This window comes from Strigops habroptila, chromosome 10 (genome assembly GCF_004027225.2).
Source record: "Strigops habroptila isolate Jane chromosome 10, bStrHab1.2.pri, whole genome shotgun sequence".
Taxonomy (NCBI): domain Eukaryota; kingdom Metazoa; phylum Chordata; class Aves; order Psittaciformes; family Psittacidae; genus Strigops; species Strigops habroptila.
The window spans coordinates 19,207,901-19,224,706 of NC_046359.1; the positions used below are offsets into that span (position 1 = coordinate 19,207,901).

The following is a 16,806-nucleotide window of genomic DNA, read 5'->3' on the forward strand; positions in this document are numbered from 1 at the left end:
GAAAGACTCATTCACCTAGAATTTGCTTACATAATGTTAATCAAAGCAGTCATAAATCTAGCTGTAAGCTCAGTAAAAACAAGTTAAAAAATGTATGCATATTTATAAGAGAAAGGTAATAGGTTTGCAAGATTTTGATCCGTGGCTTAACAGCAGGTTATGGTGGTAGTGCTAGTTCTAAGAATAAAGTCTCCTGATGTTCTCATTCTTTAGAAGCTCAGCAGAATGCTTAGAGATGATACACAGTGCAGGGTAACTCAAAAAGTCTGCCAAAGAACACAAGACCTTGGGAGATAAAAACACAGATGCCATAGCTAAGGGTGTATTGAAAACTGGTGGAGAAATGGAAATACTTCCTAAACCTGAGGGATGTTGGTAAACAAGTTTGGAGGCTCCCATAAGACTAGATTCTTTCTCCTTGATGATTTCCCCACCTTTTTCGTTCTTACCAAACTCTGAGAGTTTAATCTTTTTCCTCATTACATCACTTTTTTCTTTCCTTTGAAAAATCTATTATTTACTCATCCTGCACCCTGCAAAATGAATTTGTAAACAAAGGAAAAGCAACAAAGCTACAGGAAACTGCACTAACCAAACAACTGCATGAAGTTTAGCCTTCTCTAAAGCCTATTTACTCCCCTATGGATGACCTGTTCAAAAGAATTCACCCTACTACTGGTGTTGAAAATTCCTATCAAGGAACTATTTTTAAAAAAATTGCATAAAGATGATACCACTTGGAGTTTTCATCTGATTTCATGAGGAAGAAACTCTACTTACAAGGAATAGTACAGCAAGAAATTAAAGCAGTTTGCTAAGAATTTCCAGTGCTCTGAATTTTAGTGATGCTATTACTGTAAAACTTAACTGGCACACTGACACCATTAAAAAATGTAAAAAAAAAAAAAAAAAAAAAAAACCCAAAAAAAAAAAAAAAAAAAAAAAATAAAAGAAAAAAATGCTTTTGGTTCTTCAGCTAATCTGGTCAGGGACATTGCTGTCATGTCTGCTCAAATCAAGTTCCACATCCTAAAGACTGTTTTCTTTGTCAACCTTTTGCTACCTTTTTAGAGAAGAACAGGCCCACTCCTCTCTGTCTTGTTTCTTATTTCTTAATCTGATTATGCTCTTCTACTCATATGTATACCATCTGGTGCACGCACAAGCAAAATTCACTGGGCTCAGATGTAAAATCAGGTGACAAAACCAGCTTGTAGGACACATTGCGCAAAAAATCCCTGAAATGAAAAGAAATCCAATACCAAAAAAAAAAAAAAAAAAAAAAAAAAAGGCAGTAAAATGCATTAAGTCATTATAACTGAAATGGTTCTGATTATATTAACAACTACAAAAGCTTAAACAGAAGCTTTTCAGAAACATTTCGACAAAACAGAAATGGCTCTAAAATAATACATTTTTCCCAATTTCAATTAACACAGAAGGAGTGACAACTCCTCGTCATTATATTATTTCTGATTCCAAGAACTTCTGAGAACCATTTACTGAAGTCTTCCAACAGTCAAAAATCTGCAGTGGGATTTTGAGGTTTGGAAAAAAGAAAATCCTTGTGGTCACCAGCACACTCTTCACTGGCTACAGAAGCTCCATTCTGCTCTATTATTAGATGTTGAATATCACCATTTTTCATTTCACCTTTGTTTCACAGAGTTTGCTCTTGGCTTGTTGCCAAAGCCATTAAATACTCTGCAGCACTGCACACACACTGTCCCAGTGGCTTATTTCAGCATTTCTTAAAGTGTCAGTGGCAAGACAGAAACAAAACTGATCTTCCTCCTCCTCCTCCTGTTCCCACACCACCTTTTGTTGTATGGGAACATGCATTGCACTGTGAACAAGGAAAGCATACATTCCAGATAAACTTCTTGTATTAGAAAGCATTAATTTTGACACCTTGAAAATGCTCGTTGTTACACAGTGGTTTTGTACTCCACTAAGAGGATACACAGGCTTGGAACAATACTCTGATATTTAATAGAGCAAACTCAAATCCCTTCCACAGAATCACACTGCCTCTCAGAAGACTGACACATCTTGAATGCTGCCTCTGCCTTGCTGTCACTTATCATGTTTTACCCTGCAGCACAGTCATTAAATATCTATGTTGCAGGGCTAAAAGTTCAATGTCAGCCTGACAATGTATGATGAGAGTATTGTTACAGCTATATATAATTAGCTTCTACCTTCTTCTATAGCAGAAAAAGGTTAGAAAATTGCATACAATGAAACAACATGAAAGAACTATGTTTACTCTGCAAACTTCTCAAAAGTTAGGACATGACAGAACTAAAATGACACCTTTATTTTATTTGTTATATTCATAAGAATATAGTTTTCAGCCTCTGATGTTTCTATGATTCTTGCTTCATACACTGCAACAAACAAAACATGCTCTATGAGTAAAGGAACACATTCACTATTTCTTTTCATTGTTCATCATTCAAAAGCATTCAGTTACATTAGCTATAAGACTATTCTGCTCTGTCAGCAGACTTCCACTTAGTTTTCTACGGGTTTCACACTTCTACCTAGAAAGAATAAAGCCAGTCCTATAGAACGAGATTATTATTTCTCATGCAATTTCAATGCATTTCTTGAGTCAGGTCAACCCTGTATAGTAAATGAGAAACATCCATTTCAATGATCCATTCTTCAAGAGTAATCTGTACTTACTGAAACACAGGACAAACTGGAAACATAACATAATAAGCAAATTTCTCTGTGGCACTGAAGCTTTAAAACATGCTCTTAGTTGTATGTTTATCATGATGACTCTCAAGATGGTACTACAAGTATGTTATAGCCAACAAGATACATATTCCTACTTACACCAAAAGCTGTGAAGGATTACAAAAAAATAAACCATTGTATTCCCTTACTTCATTGAAAACTAAAGCAGAGTTATTTTCCCAGTTAGCAAAAAACAAGGTCATTAAAACCCAAATCCTGCTAGCCTTTTTCATGCAAATTATCTAATTTGTACTGGATATTATTTGCATGAGAAAGGGTGCAAATCTACTTGTCTAAAGAAAATATTTTATTACCATACTTCTATAAGAGTAAACAAACAAAAAGGAAAATATGAAAATAATATTAAAACAATAAGCAGAATGTTAACATGTGCCTGAACAGCTGAACTTTGTTTTTCAGAAGTGCTGTATCAGACAGCGTAACAAATAAATAAAATTAGAGCAGTTCACCTTTACTGAAAAGAGTAAAGATGAACTTTTTTACAAGGGTAGGCAGTAACAGGACAAAGGGGAATGGCTTTAAGCTGAAAGAGAGTAGATGTAGATTAAACATTAGGAAGAAATTCTTCACTATGAGGGTGGTGAGATGCTGGAACAGGTTGCGCAGAGAAGTTGTGGATGCCCCATCCCTGGAAGTGTTCAAGGCCAGGTCGGACAGGGCTTTGAGCAACCTGGTGTAGTGGCCTGTGGCAGGTGGGTTGGAACTAGATGATCTTTAAGGTCCCATCCAACCAAACCATTCAATGATTCTAGGATTCTATAAAATAAACACATACGTACTTTTATGCTTATAATACACTGAAATTTATGTAGAAATCCTAGTCCCTGTATATTGTTTTACCCAACTAGATCATTCTACAGAAGTTATTTTACGTATCAGTCTTGTCAGTTCTTTTTCAATGTCATTACCTTTCTTTTATGATGGGTTGTTGAAGCATCCATCTCTTCTTCTCCTATATTGTCTATCTGTGAAGTTGGACTACAGTTCATCCTCTCCTCTTCTTGCCTCTGAAGTCTGTCTGCTACAGCCTGGATTGCTTCTGTCCATTCTTCCCTACCATGAACAAGCCAAAATCCCTATTAGAACTCATAAATCCCAATAAATTATTTATAATGTTTTTCACATGCTACATTGCTTCAATGTTCAATTCTCATGTTACACAGCAAAAGACTCATATAAATCCATCACTTCAATTTCCTTCCAAATTCTGCTTTATGTTAAAGGTGGTGAAGTTGACCAGCATCAAAAAGGATCACTGTATGGTTAATTTCAAGAAATACCAGTGCCTGATTTTGTACATACAGTAACAGTGAAAACTTGAAAACACTTGCTCCGGGTATAATACAGCTCAGAGCATAGAATGTCATCTCCTATCCAATACTATCTGATAATAACTTGCTGTTTTAACAGACTTCTTTATATTCTCCCTCCCTGTGAGACATTTTCACAGGAAAAAAAAGATCTATTAAACCATGTTGTGTGTTCAACTCTTTGTCTGTCTTCACTTAAAACTCAACTTGTTGGTTAATTTCAAATTCCCCCAAGAAAGAGGTCCTCAAAGATAATTGAATTCCTACAAGCATCATAAAAACCAGTAGCTGCACAGAGAGGCAGGCCTAGATGAGGGTTTCTGTGGAAGGACTAGCCAGGGCAGCTGAGCCCATGCCTATTCTGTGCACCGGCTAACCAGCACAGGCACACCAGCCGGCCCATCAGCACACCATAGCACTACACCAAGTGCAGCACCTGCTGTTCCTGCTCAGCCAGCAAGAGATACAGAAGGAGTCTGGTGCTACTACTGAATGCAGTCAGAAGTACTACGCTGCATACATAGAAGAAAGACAGGGTGCAAAAAAAAGTCCAAGGTAGAATAAAAAAAAATTCTAAGTGAATATACTAATGACAGAGAAACAACAGAAAAAGCAAAGTCATTGGGGTTTTTTTATTGTTACGAACAACATGAATAAAGCCAAATCATAATACTAGTCTTAATAGGACAGATGCCCACAGTGCGAAGACTCAGTGCATCTAACCAGAGACACAGTATAGAACATTTTAGCTAGGTACACCATCCCATATCTCCTACATTCTTTTGGTGCACTAAATAACCTCATTCTTATGAGTTTGTGTATGTTTAATGAAACAAGAAAAACTAATAAGCAAACATAAAACAAATTATATCAAGCATGCTGTTTTCTGTGCCAAAAAAAGGAGCATAATAGGATGAGTAAAAGGAAAATTCAAGATAGCAAGGCTGGAAAATCCTTTAATGCAGGCTTCGATTGTTCAAAATTTAACACTTCAGAGACATATCATGACATAATTTTGGCTTATTTGAACACACTCATCCCACCTACTCGCAGGCAACTGAACACTAGCTATGAGCTCAGATAATGTATTACAGAAGCTGACTTATAAATTCTTCAACTAACTGTTCAGATGTGCCCAGAATGTCACAGTTCCAAGTGCTGATCGCTGTGCCGTCCCAGCACAGACTGCGCTGAGGCTTCCGTGTGAAGAACATGGAAAGCAAAGCAAAAATAAAACCCTCACCGTTCCTCTGGCGTGTCTACGTGGAACGTCCTCTCTATGACAGTGGTCCACTGAAGACATCTGATAATGAACGTGTTTGGCTTTGGTCGCTCTGTTTTCATTAGCTGACATTCTAGAGAAATACATGACATTGGCACTTTCAGATATTGCCAGTTAATGGATGAAGAGCAAATGAAATTACTTAGATGAAATACATATAGCTTATGTATACCAATCCAGCATGTATCCACTACACATACAGAAATACGGTATGGCAATATAACCACGGGCTTCAACTAAAGGTAGAAGGTAATAACTGTAAGGTGAAGAAAGCAGTCAGAGGAATTGATGAAATTTGTACCATTGTCCATATAAAGAGTGCAATCTCCATTTGCAAACTAAGTCTGCGTTATAAGGGTAAGAAGAGTATTAGCGCCCGGATTGCTCTAGTATGCCAAGGTAATAGCAGTAGCCACAGGCATATTTTTTCATCTGTACCTGGCAGGAGGAATATGACAATTCCCTTTAATGGTAACCATGCCACAATTACCCATGGTACTGTCACTTCAGGATTAGATTTATTGTAAAATACCCTATTTGAGAAAGTTCAGATGTTGAAACTAGCCTGATTATAAAATATAGAATAACCACACACACACACAGGGGGACCGTCCCAGGAAATCATCCAGTTCTCTTGGTGCCCCAGAGCAGAATCAGGTCTACCTATGCTATTTCTCCTAAGTATTTCTCTACACTCTTTCTACAGTGCCCAAAAAATAGTAATTTCAAAACCTTTGTAAGCAAACTATTCCATCCAGCTATAAAGAAATGAATTATTGTTATAGTTGGAATTTTTTCCTAGCATTTAATGTAACTTTCTATAATTTAAGCATATTGTTTCTTGCCCTATTGACTAATTTCTCTTTTTGGTACCTATCCCTTTTAGACATTTAAACACTATTTCATCTCTCTTCAGTCTTCTCTGGCGTAAATCAGTCCAACCAATCTAACCTCACAGGTTGTGCTTTCAGATCCAAGATCTTCCTTGTCACACAATTGTAGACATACAGCAGACTACTTATTACTCCTCTCTCACAAGACTACAACACTGGTAATTCAGGCAATGGTTCAATTAAACTGTGTATTAGATTTTACAGTGTATCATACTGCACTAAACATTATATCTGCAAAACACTGACCTATTTAACTCTTTATTCGTGCAAGCATATTTAAACATTTTTGTGACATTAAGGTTACCCTGTCAAAAGTGCAGTTTGTTTTCCTACAGCTACCATGGAATAGACACAAACATTGCATCTCATGTTCTGCAATGCTATAACTTGTTCAAAGCTGATCCAGATCAAATGAGTGATCTAAAATGATTCATCAGGCTCACACATCAATCAATAATCAATATGGCAACAGAATTCCTGTTCACTTACAATCTGCTGTAACTTCCTTTTGGTAGAGCTACCACCTACCAGCTGACCCACACCTTTTACCGATGTGGGTGACTATTCTTTAGCATAAAACCTTACATTTATTCTTGGTGAATTACATTTTATTTACTCCAGTTAATGTCAACACTTTACAAAAGGCATGTGATATGACATGTACTACTGCACAAGGCATGCTATTCTCTCACAGAAATAAATTATATCAGTTTGATGTATTTTTTCTTCACAAATTCAGGGTCCTGAAACCTCAACTATCATCCACAATTTTACAGGAATGCATTTTAAATATTCTCCAAGGAACTTTGTAAGACCCAGCAAATTTTCAGCCACCCTCTCCCTAAGTACCTAAGTACCCTCTCCCTTGCTTTTGCTTTCTTATGCCTTTACTGTTGTTGCTAATCATACACAAGATGCATATTCACAGCTGACCTTCTGAAATGCAGCTGCATACTGAAAATACATTAAAGCAATTCTTTTTAATATTACTAGCTCATAACAAGCTTAAAGCCTTGATTTGTATTGATTTGTATATGTGAAAATCTAAACAATCTCGGACACGATCATGCAAGAAATGGCCTCTGTCTCCACGATATAAAGCCACACTAAGTATCATCAGACTTACTTGTACCGGACCACCCTTAATATCGGCATGAAAGAACTGATGTTAGGGTAGTCTTTGTGAGGACACCTTGATTTAAGAACTTTCATGCATACTGCAATTTTTATATTTGAAATTTGAAAAAGCAAAGAAGAGTGGAAGTGTGTATGTCTGTCAATATGATTTTTTTCTGCAGCTTAACAGAACACCTCAGAAGCTTTACAGACGTGTAAGAAAGAGAAATAAAGGAAATATTGCACTACGAAGGTGTATATTTTTTGATGCAAAAACTGTACATTCACCATATACCTATATATTATGTAAGTCAGACTGCTCAGCGCTCAGGGGGGTGACATTACATTTAAAAAACCTGCATACACTGTGGAGACTCAAAAGAGAAACAGTAATCCAACCACACTGCTTTTATAAACTCAGGTAGCTCTTGGGTGGGATGAGAAGCATCCTCAACATCTAGAAGAAAGAGCTACAGCAGGATGGACACAGGAAGAGAGAATTTAACACAGAAGCTGGAAGAGAAACAAGGAGGACAGAAGCAGATGACAGGAACTTGGGAACATGATGAAGTAGAACTGCTTAGGATACATAACCAGGCTTGTAGCTGAGTAGAAATATTACTTATGAGATCAAAGAAACCCCATCTTCAGGGATATGACTGAAGTCCAAGTTATGAACATGATGACGGTGAGGCTAGGGTTAATAGGCTATTTGTTTTCTTAACTTACTCAGCTGTAGCTCTAAGGAATGTGTTGAGCTACCTTCATAACAGAAGAGACTAGAAGCATTGTCTACTCTAAGATTATCTCATCTTACTCCTGACAAAACCATCCTCTCAGCTTTAATCCTATCACACTTCAATCATGTAGGCTGAAATTTTCTTTGCTGGGTGTCTGCCTAAAGCTGCACACTGCTGGAAAATACTACTTTTTGGAGACAAGACTTAGAACTTGGCAAACCAAGACCTTTGATATCCTTTTAGTATTCCTGTGAAAATGTAAGGCATCTGGCCACACTACATGTGGGAGGGATAAGAGTGCAGTGGGAGGAGGGTAAAAAATTACAAAAACAATTACTAAAGCATAAAATTATTGAAAACCTACACACTGAAGTATAATCCAGAGGTTACAGCTATCTCCTGTCTCTACATCTGCTAAATGGAAAGCTCTTTCGCTTATATTTGTAATGCCTCATCCTATTCTTCAGGCAATAGTAAAAAGAAACTACCTTGTTAAGGCAAAATCCAATACAGAAAAATGGTGTACAGCAAGTTATTTACAGAAGAGATGTTGGGAACAAAAGACTAGAGAATGGATTAAGGGAGATGAGTAGAAATGGGGCAAGAAAAAGACTGGAAACTGCGTGAGAAAGAAAGAATTGGGGTTAGCTAGAATATAGCTAAACTGGAGTAGCTAGTTTAGGAGAAAGTAGGTAAAAGAAGTTGTCAGGGACAGGAAAGTGAGGTGACTATGTTAGGTACAGTCAAACTTGCAGAAAAGGCTATACCAGTTGAAAAGCACATCCTCTCCAGTGCCTGTAATGGAACCAAAGATTTTGAATTTCACCATTTATTTTCTGATTGCAAATACATACAAAAATACATACATTAAAATGGCATTAATGTAAGTTTGCCAACTCAAGCACACAAAATTGGAACTAAGAATTAAGCCTGCCTATGTCCAAATGCTATCTATGATATGGGCTTTATCTATACATTTAGTATACTATATATAGTATAGTAATTAATATATATATTAGCATGTAGATTATGTAAATCTGTATCTAATATATAGCTATATTATTGGTATTATTTATATTAATTTTTTCAGGCACTCCTCAAAGTGATAAGGTAATAAAAAATACCTCAGCAATTGAAAATGGCACTGAGAATACAAAAAAAAACCCCCCAAAAAATGCCATTCCACTATCACTGAAGGATGCTATTGAAAAAAAAAATATCTAGCAAAACTCAATAAGCTTTTTTAATATTCTGTTAAAAGCAGCTAAAGATTTAATTTCTTTGTGGAAGGTTGAAATTAAATATGTATTAAATATGTTTGTATCCTTACATTCTGAAGCAAAAGAGTTTCAGAAAGAAGTGGAGGGCTACCTATCTTTCTCAAGTAGATAAAAGTGACTGAAGTCTGCTGATATTTAGTACACCCACATGGTTCATGTGCTGCTGTATACAAATGGTATACAAGATTCCTGTCAGGACTGCAACATAAATAAAAACTCGTTTGTGAATGTCTTTCACATACAGCTAGGGAAAAAAAAACAAAACGAAACACAACACCAAAAAAGATCTATTAAGATGAATAAGTGCTGTAATACACAGTTACTGCTAATTATCAAAATATTTTTCTACTAATTACTTGAAAAAAATGTAGTAGTTTAAGACAGAGAGAATAGTTTGGAAACTACAAAAGAACAGAAGAATGAGTGAAACTGGCTACTGAGAGCTGGCTCTGAACACTCGAGTGATAGTTGGGTCATTACCAAGAGTAGAGAACACTCTACCATAATGTCTTCAAGTTTGCTACTATACATAAACATATGTAATTAAAGGGCTGAATCTCAACTCAAAACAGTTGGAAGTCTAAATTATCATTCAAAAAGATGAGTAAGCCAGTAAACAGACAGACTCAACTTCGTGTTCTTGTATGGTAGCCATCTCCAACTTGGAATTACATGTTTTAATCCTAAAGCTTTTTGTCTTGCTGGGATTAAACATCAGTCATGAGAATTTTGCCCTTTAATATTAGAGAGGATGAAAAACCTTGGGAGAGAACACTTGCTCAAAGGAGCAAAATACAAAATCAGTAACAGAAACTGACAGTTTTGTTCCAATAATTCTGTAGCACTCGTTTGGCTATTCTGGGATCTATACAGAAAATGGAAAAACTGAAATAAAACCAGTATAAAGAAATGGAATGAATTTTTTTCAAGTATTGAACTTCTCTTTTTAAAACAAAATGGAGAAATTAAAAAAAAAAAAAAGTCAGGTACATAGCAGAGGTTAAATTCCATTTCTGTATCCACAAACAATCCGACAATTCTAAAATGTTAGACTATTTTTTTCCAATTACTGCTACTATCTAACTTAAGTAGTTATGCTAGTTAAACTCTCCTAAGCAACTCTAACTACAAACTGTATTTCAAAACGTTCTGTTTACTTTACACCATTCTGAACCACAGATGACAAAGTTTGCTTGAAGCTGTAATTACTCTGCAAAGCTGGGAAGCCAATTAGAGGGCCTGAAACCTGCCAGTTCCAAAAAAAAAAAAAAAAAAAAAAAACGAGCACAGATCATCTGTTCAGATTTTATTAAAAAGTTTAAAGTTTGAATTCTATAAGTTTAACCATATAATCACCAGTGTTCTTTTCCTAAATACATTCCTCCAGCGTAAAAAATAAACTAATACCATTTTAGTATTTCATATATGGAAGCTTTCAACTTCAGCAGAGTTTGTTGATGTGGCTAGACAAGAATACTAAACATACAAGCAGCCATAAAAAACTGCACTAAAAAAAATGAACAGAAGGTTGCATATCTGAGAAATTATTTCTACTACAGACTGAGATTTAGCACAAAAGATAACTTCCTGTGATTATCATACGATATAAAAGAAATAGTATCAAACCACTGCTTGCACTGTTTAGAATATATGCACTTTTAAATACACAGAGTGCTACCTATATACAGATATGTGTATCTATCCATGTATCTATCTGTTTGCTTTACAATTTAACCTTGATTTGTTATTCTTCTCTTGGTCTTTCCCTCAAAATATGAAAAAACACTTCCGTCCCAACCTTCGCCTTCAGTTGCTACTGCCATTTTTTCTTTCTCATGTCAAAATTTAATGAACACACTGCTACAAATACCTTCTTCCATTACTGTTACTCTGCACTTCAAATCCTCACTTTTCTCTGATGATGTTTTTTGTTAGACAAGTAATAGAGCTCTTACACCATTTTCATAACATTGAGACAGATACAAGTGCTTTTGCTCATATACATATGAAAAGCCATGGCTTTCATATATTTGTATGCACACCCACACACACCCCCTTAGCTTGGTCCTCTCTCTATTCTCCCATTTGTTTACCGACTCCCTATTGGAAAACTACTTTTCTGATGCTTCTCAAAATGCCTTCTCCTTTCTCACTACCTTTTATCTATGGGGAGTATGATCCTAAAAGAAAAATTCATCACATGGAGATTCACGCGAACAACTTAATATCCCTTTCTTTGGTCTCAAGGAACGCAGTTTTCCCCTAAAAATGTCATTCCCAAAACTGCTGAACAGATAATTTTTCTCCATTGTCCCTTTGATGATATCACTCTTCTCTTTGCATTCCATACCTCTTACCCAGCTCTATCACATCAGATATAGGCAGCTTTTCAGCATGGTCTATCCCCACAGCCTCCCCTAATCCTTGGTATCACTCTTTATCTGGTACCAAAATGCCACCCATCCTTCTACTGCTCCAATTTCAGCACCACTTCTCAGAAACATTTTTAATTTCTTTTTGTTTGCCATACTGGTTCTCTTTTAAATCCTCCTTAAAACCCACCTTCAGTATGTCTTCAAAAAATAGGAGGGAGGAAAGGAAGGAGAGAGAAAAGAAGGGAGAAGAGAGTAAAAACCTAACCTTGACAATGGATTAGTTGTTGATGTGCTGAGACCATTGCCTGTACCACAGGCTAATACTGTCTCATTGTTTTCTCATACTCCCCCCATCTGTTTGCATCCATCTGCTGTCCCTTGTTTTATATTTGGAATTTTTGTATTTTGGAGCAGGGACTGACTTTTTGTTCTGTACGGGTAGATATCCCACTTCTGTGGGGCTTGGCTCATGACAAGTACTTATACATGCTACAATGATATAGCAACATATATGACTGATAACAATATATATAACAAACACCAAAAAAAAAAATTATATTCATTGAAGCTGAACGAGATGATCCTTAATGCTTCATCATGATGGAAAGTCTTCTATTTACAATACTCTAAGAAGTACTGAAGTCTTTTTGTCATTACAACTAGTTTGCCATTTGTCCCCACGTGCAAAGCAGGAGAATGCAAATAGATTTCTGCATTTTATTGTTGGAGTTTGTATGAGGTTTAGTTTGTTTTCACAGAAAAATTATACATCCTTCTCTTTCTTTCATGCAAACACCCCAAGTCTATTAATGCAACTGGGTATATCACAGCAGCATAAAAACTTTCAGACCTGGCTGTAAACTTTGACCTGCCTTGCTCATACCAGGCCCTATTTTAGAGATAATTGGAAATTACAGTATGCTATACTGGTGTCTAAGAAAGCACTGTCCATTAAAATGGAATGATGAGACCAAAGAATTGATTTTCATTCACGACCCAAGCCAACAACTGAATCCAAACTTCTAAGACAAATGGCAAAATTTCAACTATACCACTTAGAAATCACTCATAAAGTAATATGAAAGCCTCCTAAAGAAAACTACTGGTCTAGTTTTCCAAAAACCAAAACATTCCCTCATCTGATACAGACAGTAATATTGGTTATACATATTAGAGTTCGAATTTCCATATATGCATTTGCATATGCAACACATTACACATAGATTGCCTTTTTTTCCCTGCCTTTTTTTCCCCATAAGTATTTTCAGTGTTTAATGAACATTATTCAATTGTACTACTATTATTTTCGAATGAAATTTATACTGTAATTTTAAGTATCTACAGCTACATGCTTATCTCTGGGTTGATGTCATCCAGTGTTGTGACAATTAAAAAACCCGGGACCTTAAACTTAAATCTCATTGAAAAGTTAATTATGGAGTTGCATGCAAGGTCCTATCTAATGTCAAAGTACTCTGATTCTTAATTTAGTCTCACTTAAAACATACATATATATTTTCCCACCCATTTCTTTAGAGTGTCTTCAGAACTCTTTATAGCCCTAACATCACTCCCCTAAAACCTTTCAATTTTCATGTGTTGAAGATTTTTAAATCCTCAAAATAATAAACCCTTGTCTGTGGCCCACTGAAAGATTAAGACTAGAATCCTCAATTGCGAATAGCCAAGGTTCATTGATAATCATTTCTGCAGAGGGGAAAAAAAAAAAAAAGGTTATAAAAGGTCACCTTTTCACAGTAACTAAAATTCGCTTTTTCTTTTCAAAGACAAGAAAAAGGGTAGATGTAGCAGAGTGCTTAGAAAGCACTATCTTTCAAGATAGGAAAGAAATTCCAGGTGACATCATTTTTGGCCAAAGCTCAAAGGCTACTGTGAAGGGATACAGCTCTTCCCAATTATTCCCCACGTAAAGATCAAAATGAAGGCAAACGGCCAATTCTTCTTCCTCATCCCAAATGTGCTACATGATTACCTACATACTCACTGCATATGTGAGAAGTACTTTTTATCAGTAAAGCCACAAATGCTCCTTAAATAGAACTGAAGTAGAATTCTTCCCCACTCTGCTTTCCCTAATAATGAAGATGATGATCAAAGACTAAAGGGGTTTACACAAAGCAATACTGGACAAGATAAAAACAGTGTTGTGAGGCTATGTTTGTCTGCTGGGGGGTCACTGAGGGTATACATCCTGTCACCCAGAGTACTAGTTTTGTTCCAAAGAAGCGTAATGGAGTTTTAAAAGCCAGGAGATTTTTTTTTTCCAGGCCTTTGCCTATACAGATAAGTTACACCAGCAGAATCCAGATTTTTAAACTGGTTCTGGCTGCATAAATGCCTTAGCAAAAGCAATTTACATTAACATATTTTATTTTGCAGTTGAAGTGGGCTAGGAATGCACACCCACTCAGTTATCGTGACTCAATCAAGAGTATCTCTTTAAGCTACAATAGCTTGATTACTTGCAACTGCTTGTCTCTACCTGAAAAGAGCTGAACTGATTTTGAACCAGCCTATTCAAGTAAGCTCACATTTCTGAATTTACCTCTGAAAACCAGTATCAACTAGTTTTAAGCTTCTACAACGAATTTCCCACCATTATAATTACATCACCTTCATTTATCTTTAAAAGACATATTTATATCTTTAAAGATATATATAGCACTGGAAGCACTATTAGAAGTATTTAAAATAACTTCACTGTGTTTGGCCTTCCTGTCATTCACGTCAGAGTAAGCAGACAACACAAGACCAGGGAGAGAGCAATGCTCAGGTGTGGGACTTTAAAGTAACTACTTTGACAGAGCTGGATATAAAAGTTTTAAACTACAGAACAAGTATCATACAAAGCAGAGCTGTGCAAACTTTCCAGTGTTCAACTTCAACAGTACTACAAAAATAATGCCACAGCCTTGGCCTTTTCTGCTTAAATAACAAGCTGTAAGCAAGAGCCAAAGATGTCTATCATTTGGAGAGCAGAAAGTAGACTGAGACCACACTCTCACTTTACAGATAGCTACAAAGATTACATGAAGATAGGACTGTAAAGACATATCTTTAAGTCCCTGCCAACCTAATCAAGATGGTATTAACAGTGATCTCACACTCCATCTGCCTGGCTAGTAATTTATGAAAAATGTACTTCACTATTACAGGAAAAATATGTTGCACTGCTTGTGGCCACAAACCTACTGCAGCAGCTCAGGAACTCTTGGATCGGAGGCCGTGCGACCAGTTCTTGATATTTACCAGGTACTGCCCATGAGATCTGATTCGTTCATACAGCAATTTTGTTTGCCCTACTCATGACCGCATCTTCAGACAGATAAAATATATGACAAAAAACTTACAGTCCCTTGCAATTTAGAGTGCAATATCATACTGTTTTATTTTTCATCCTGTGCATTCTACATAGGTACTTCATTTATCTTCACGGGATTCTTTTTATGAGTGAAAAATCTCCCTATTCTTGCACTGATCAGCAATCATTTCTGTTTAAATTACTCCTTTTCCTGCCAGAAAACCTCATCTTGCTTACCAAAACTGTATTTCTTCAATTAATATTACATGACTGTTCCTTTAGCTTGCACTTCCTAAGAATCAGACCTATGGGACTTGACAGTCACAGAAAGGAGATTTTTGTTTGTTCGGTTGGGTTGAGGAGGGGGTGGGTAATGGTGGTTATGATGTCATTGTGGAAAACAATATGAATCCTCCAATTTCCATCAAGGCAAAGTTCAGGGGCAGCATTTTAATACCAGAATCACATAAAATGACCTTTCGGTATCAAAATAACAACAATGACAAAACAAACAAACACACACACCAGCATCAACACACTGGAATTAACTGCTAATTATGCATTTCTTCGCTTAGCAGAACTACCATTTGGATCATCTTCCTAGCTGCGGCAGCAAAGACAGACATGATATGCAGCGAAGAACATGGTAAAGCAGGACAAAAACCCACTACTGTAGTTCTACAGTAGTTCTTTCTGCTGCGCGTTGTGGAAAAACTATCTAGGAAAACACTAACTGCAGTAAGTTAGTATGTTAGGATATTCAGAGCAATAACCAAGGAGTTACAACCTATGATCTAGTCAATTCCTACTCATATGAGCAACCTAAAGATATCACTGATTTTATGCTGAATAGCAAACAAAGGCAAAATGAGCATCTATTACTGTTGGAAGACTTGCAGGCTCAACATCATTTGCAAGACTTCTGTCACAATCAGAATTGTAGTTTTCCTCCTCTAGTTGTGGGAGAAGACATGGGCTTGGAGCATGAGATTATTTTCTTACCAAATAAAATACACAAATTACTTTGTATACCCATCCATAAAACTAAACACCCCCATTTATTATACTGCAGTACATTAATGCAATTTTGAAAGAAACTGGGTAAATCTTCCAGTGTTCCTTTGAAAGTTTCTAGCTATAATATCCACAACTCATATACGGGAAGATTTTTTGCACCATTATATTTCCTCCCCTTGTATCATTCCCCTTTATACTTTCATTTCTGTTCAGAAACACTCTTCTACCAATCCCACTTTGCCAGATCAAAAAAAACCCTACAGATTTATCTTTCAGAAACATTCTCGGAAAACAAGAATCCAAAATGTCTTCACTTTATCCAACAGATACACACTTTGTAGCTTTGCTAATATATGCAAATTGTCTGATTGCTTGAAATTACTGATTAACCAGGCTGGAGAGCTGATTACCTGATTATCCAAGAGAAAAATAATTTAGCATGATTTTGTGTTATTTGACAGTCTAGATAATTTTCTAATTAATTTGAGTTTTCAAGTGAATTCAGAGATACTACTGAAAAAGAGAAAAGAGGTCAATGATCAGAACAAAAGTAAGCTTTCCAGGAATTTTCTTCTTACAATAATAATTTGTCAAATGTTATTGTTAGTTACAGACACTTCAGACACATGCACACAAAAAAATGAGAACTCAGACTTCCAAAAATATTCAAAAACCAACTCAGAGCAAAATCTTCAATGCCCT

The 16,806-nt window shown here is 36.2% G+C and overlaps 1 protein-coding gene across 7 annotated transcripts in view; it reads right to left on the reverse strand.

The window, feature by feature from the left end:
• Window positions 1-16,806, reverse strand: part of AKT3 (AKT serine/threonine kinase 3) — a 154,244-nt gene that overhangs the window by 56,382 nt on the left and 81,056 nt on the right. For all 7 annotated transcript variants that reach the window (XM_030499899.1, XM_030499903.1, XM_030499902.1 and 4 more), the window contains 2 exons: window positions 5,323-5,434; window positions 3,678-3,822 (listed from right to left, as the gene is read on the reverse strand). In XM_030499899.1, the coding sequence (XP_030355759.1) occupies window positions 3,678-3,822; window positions 5,323-5,434 (257 nt within the window). The remainder of the gene's footprint in view (window positions 1-3,677; window positions 3,823-5,322; window positions 5,435-16,806) is intronic.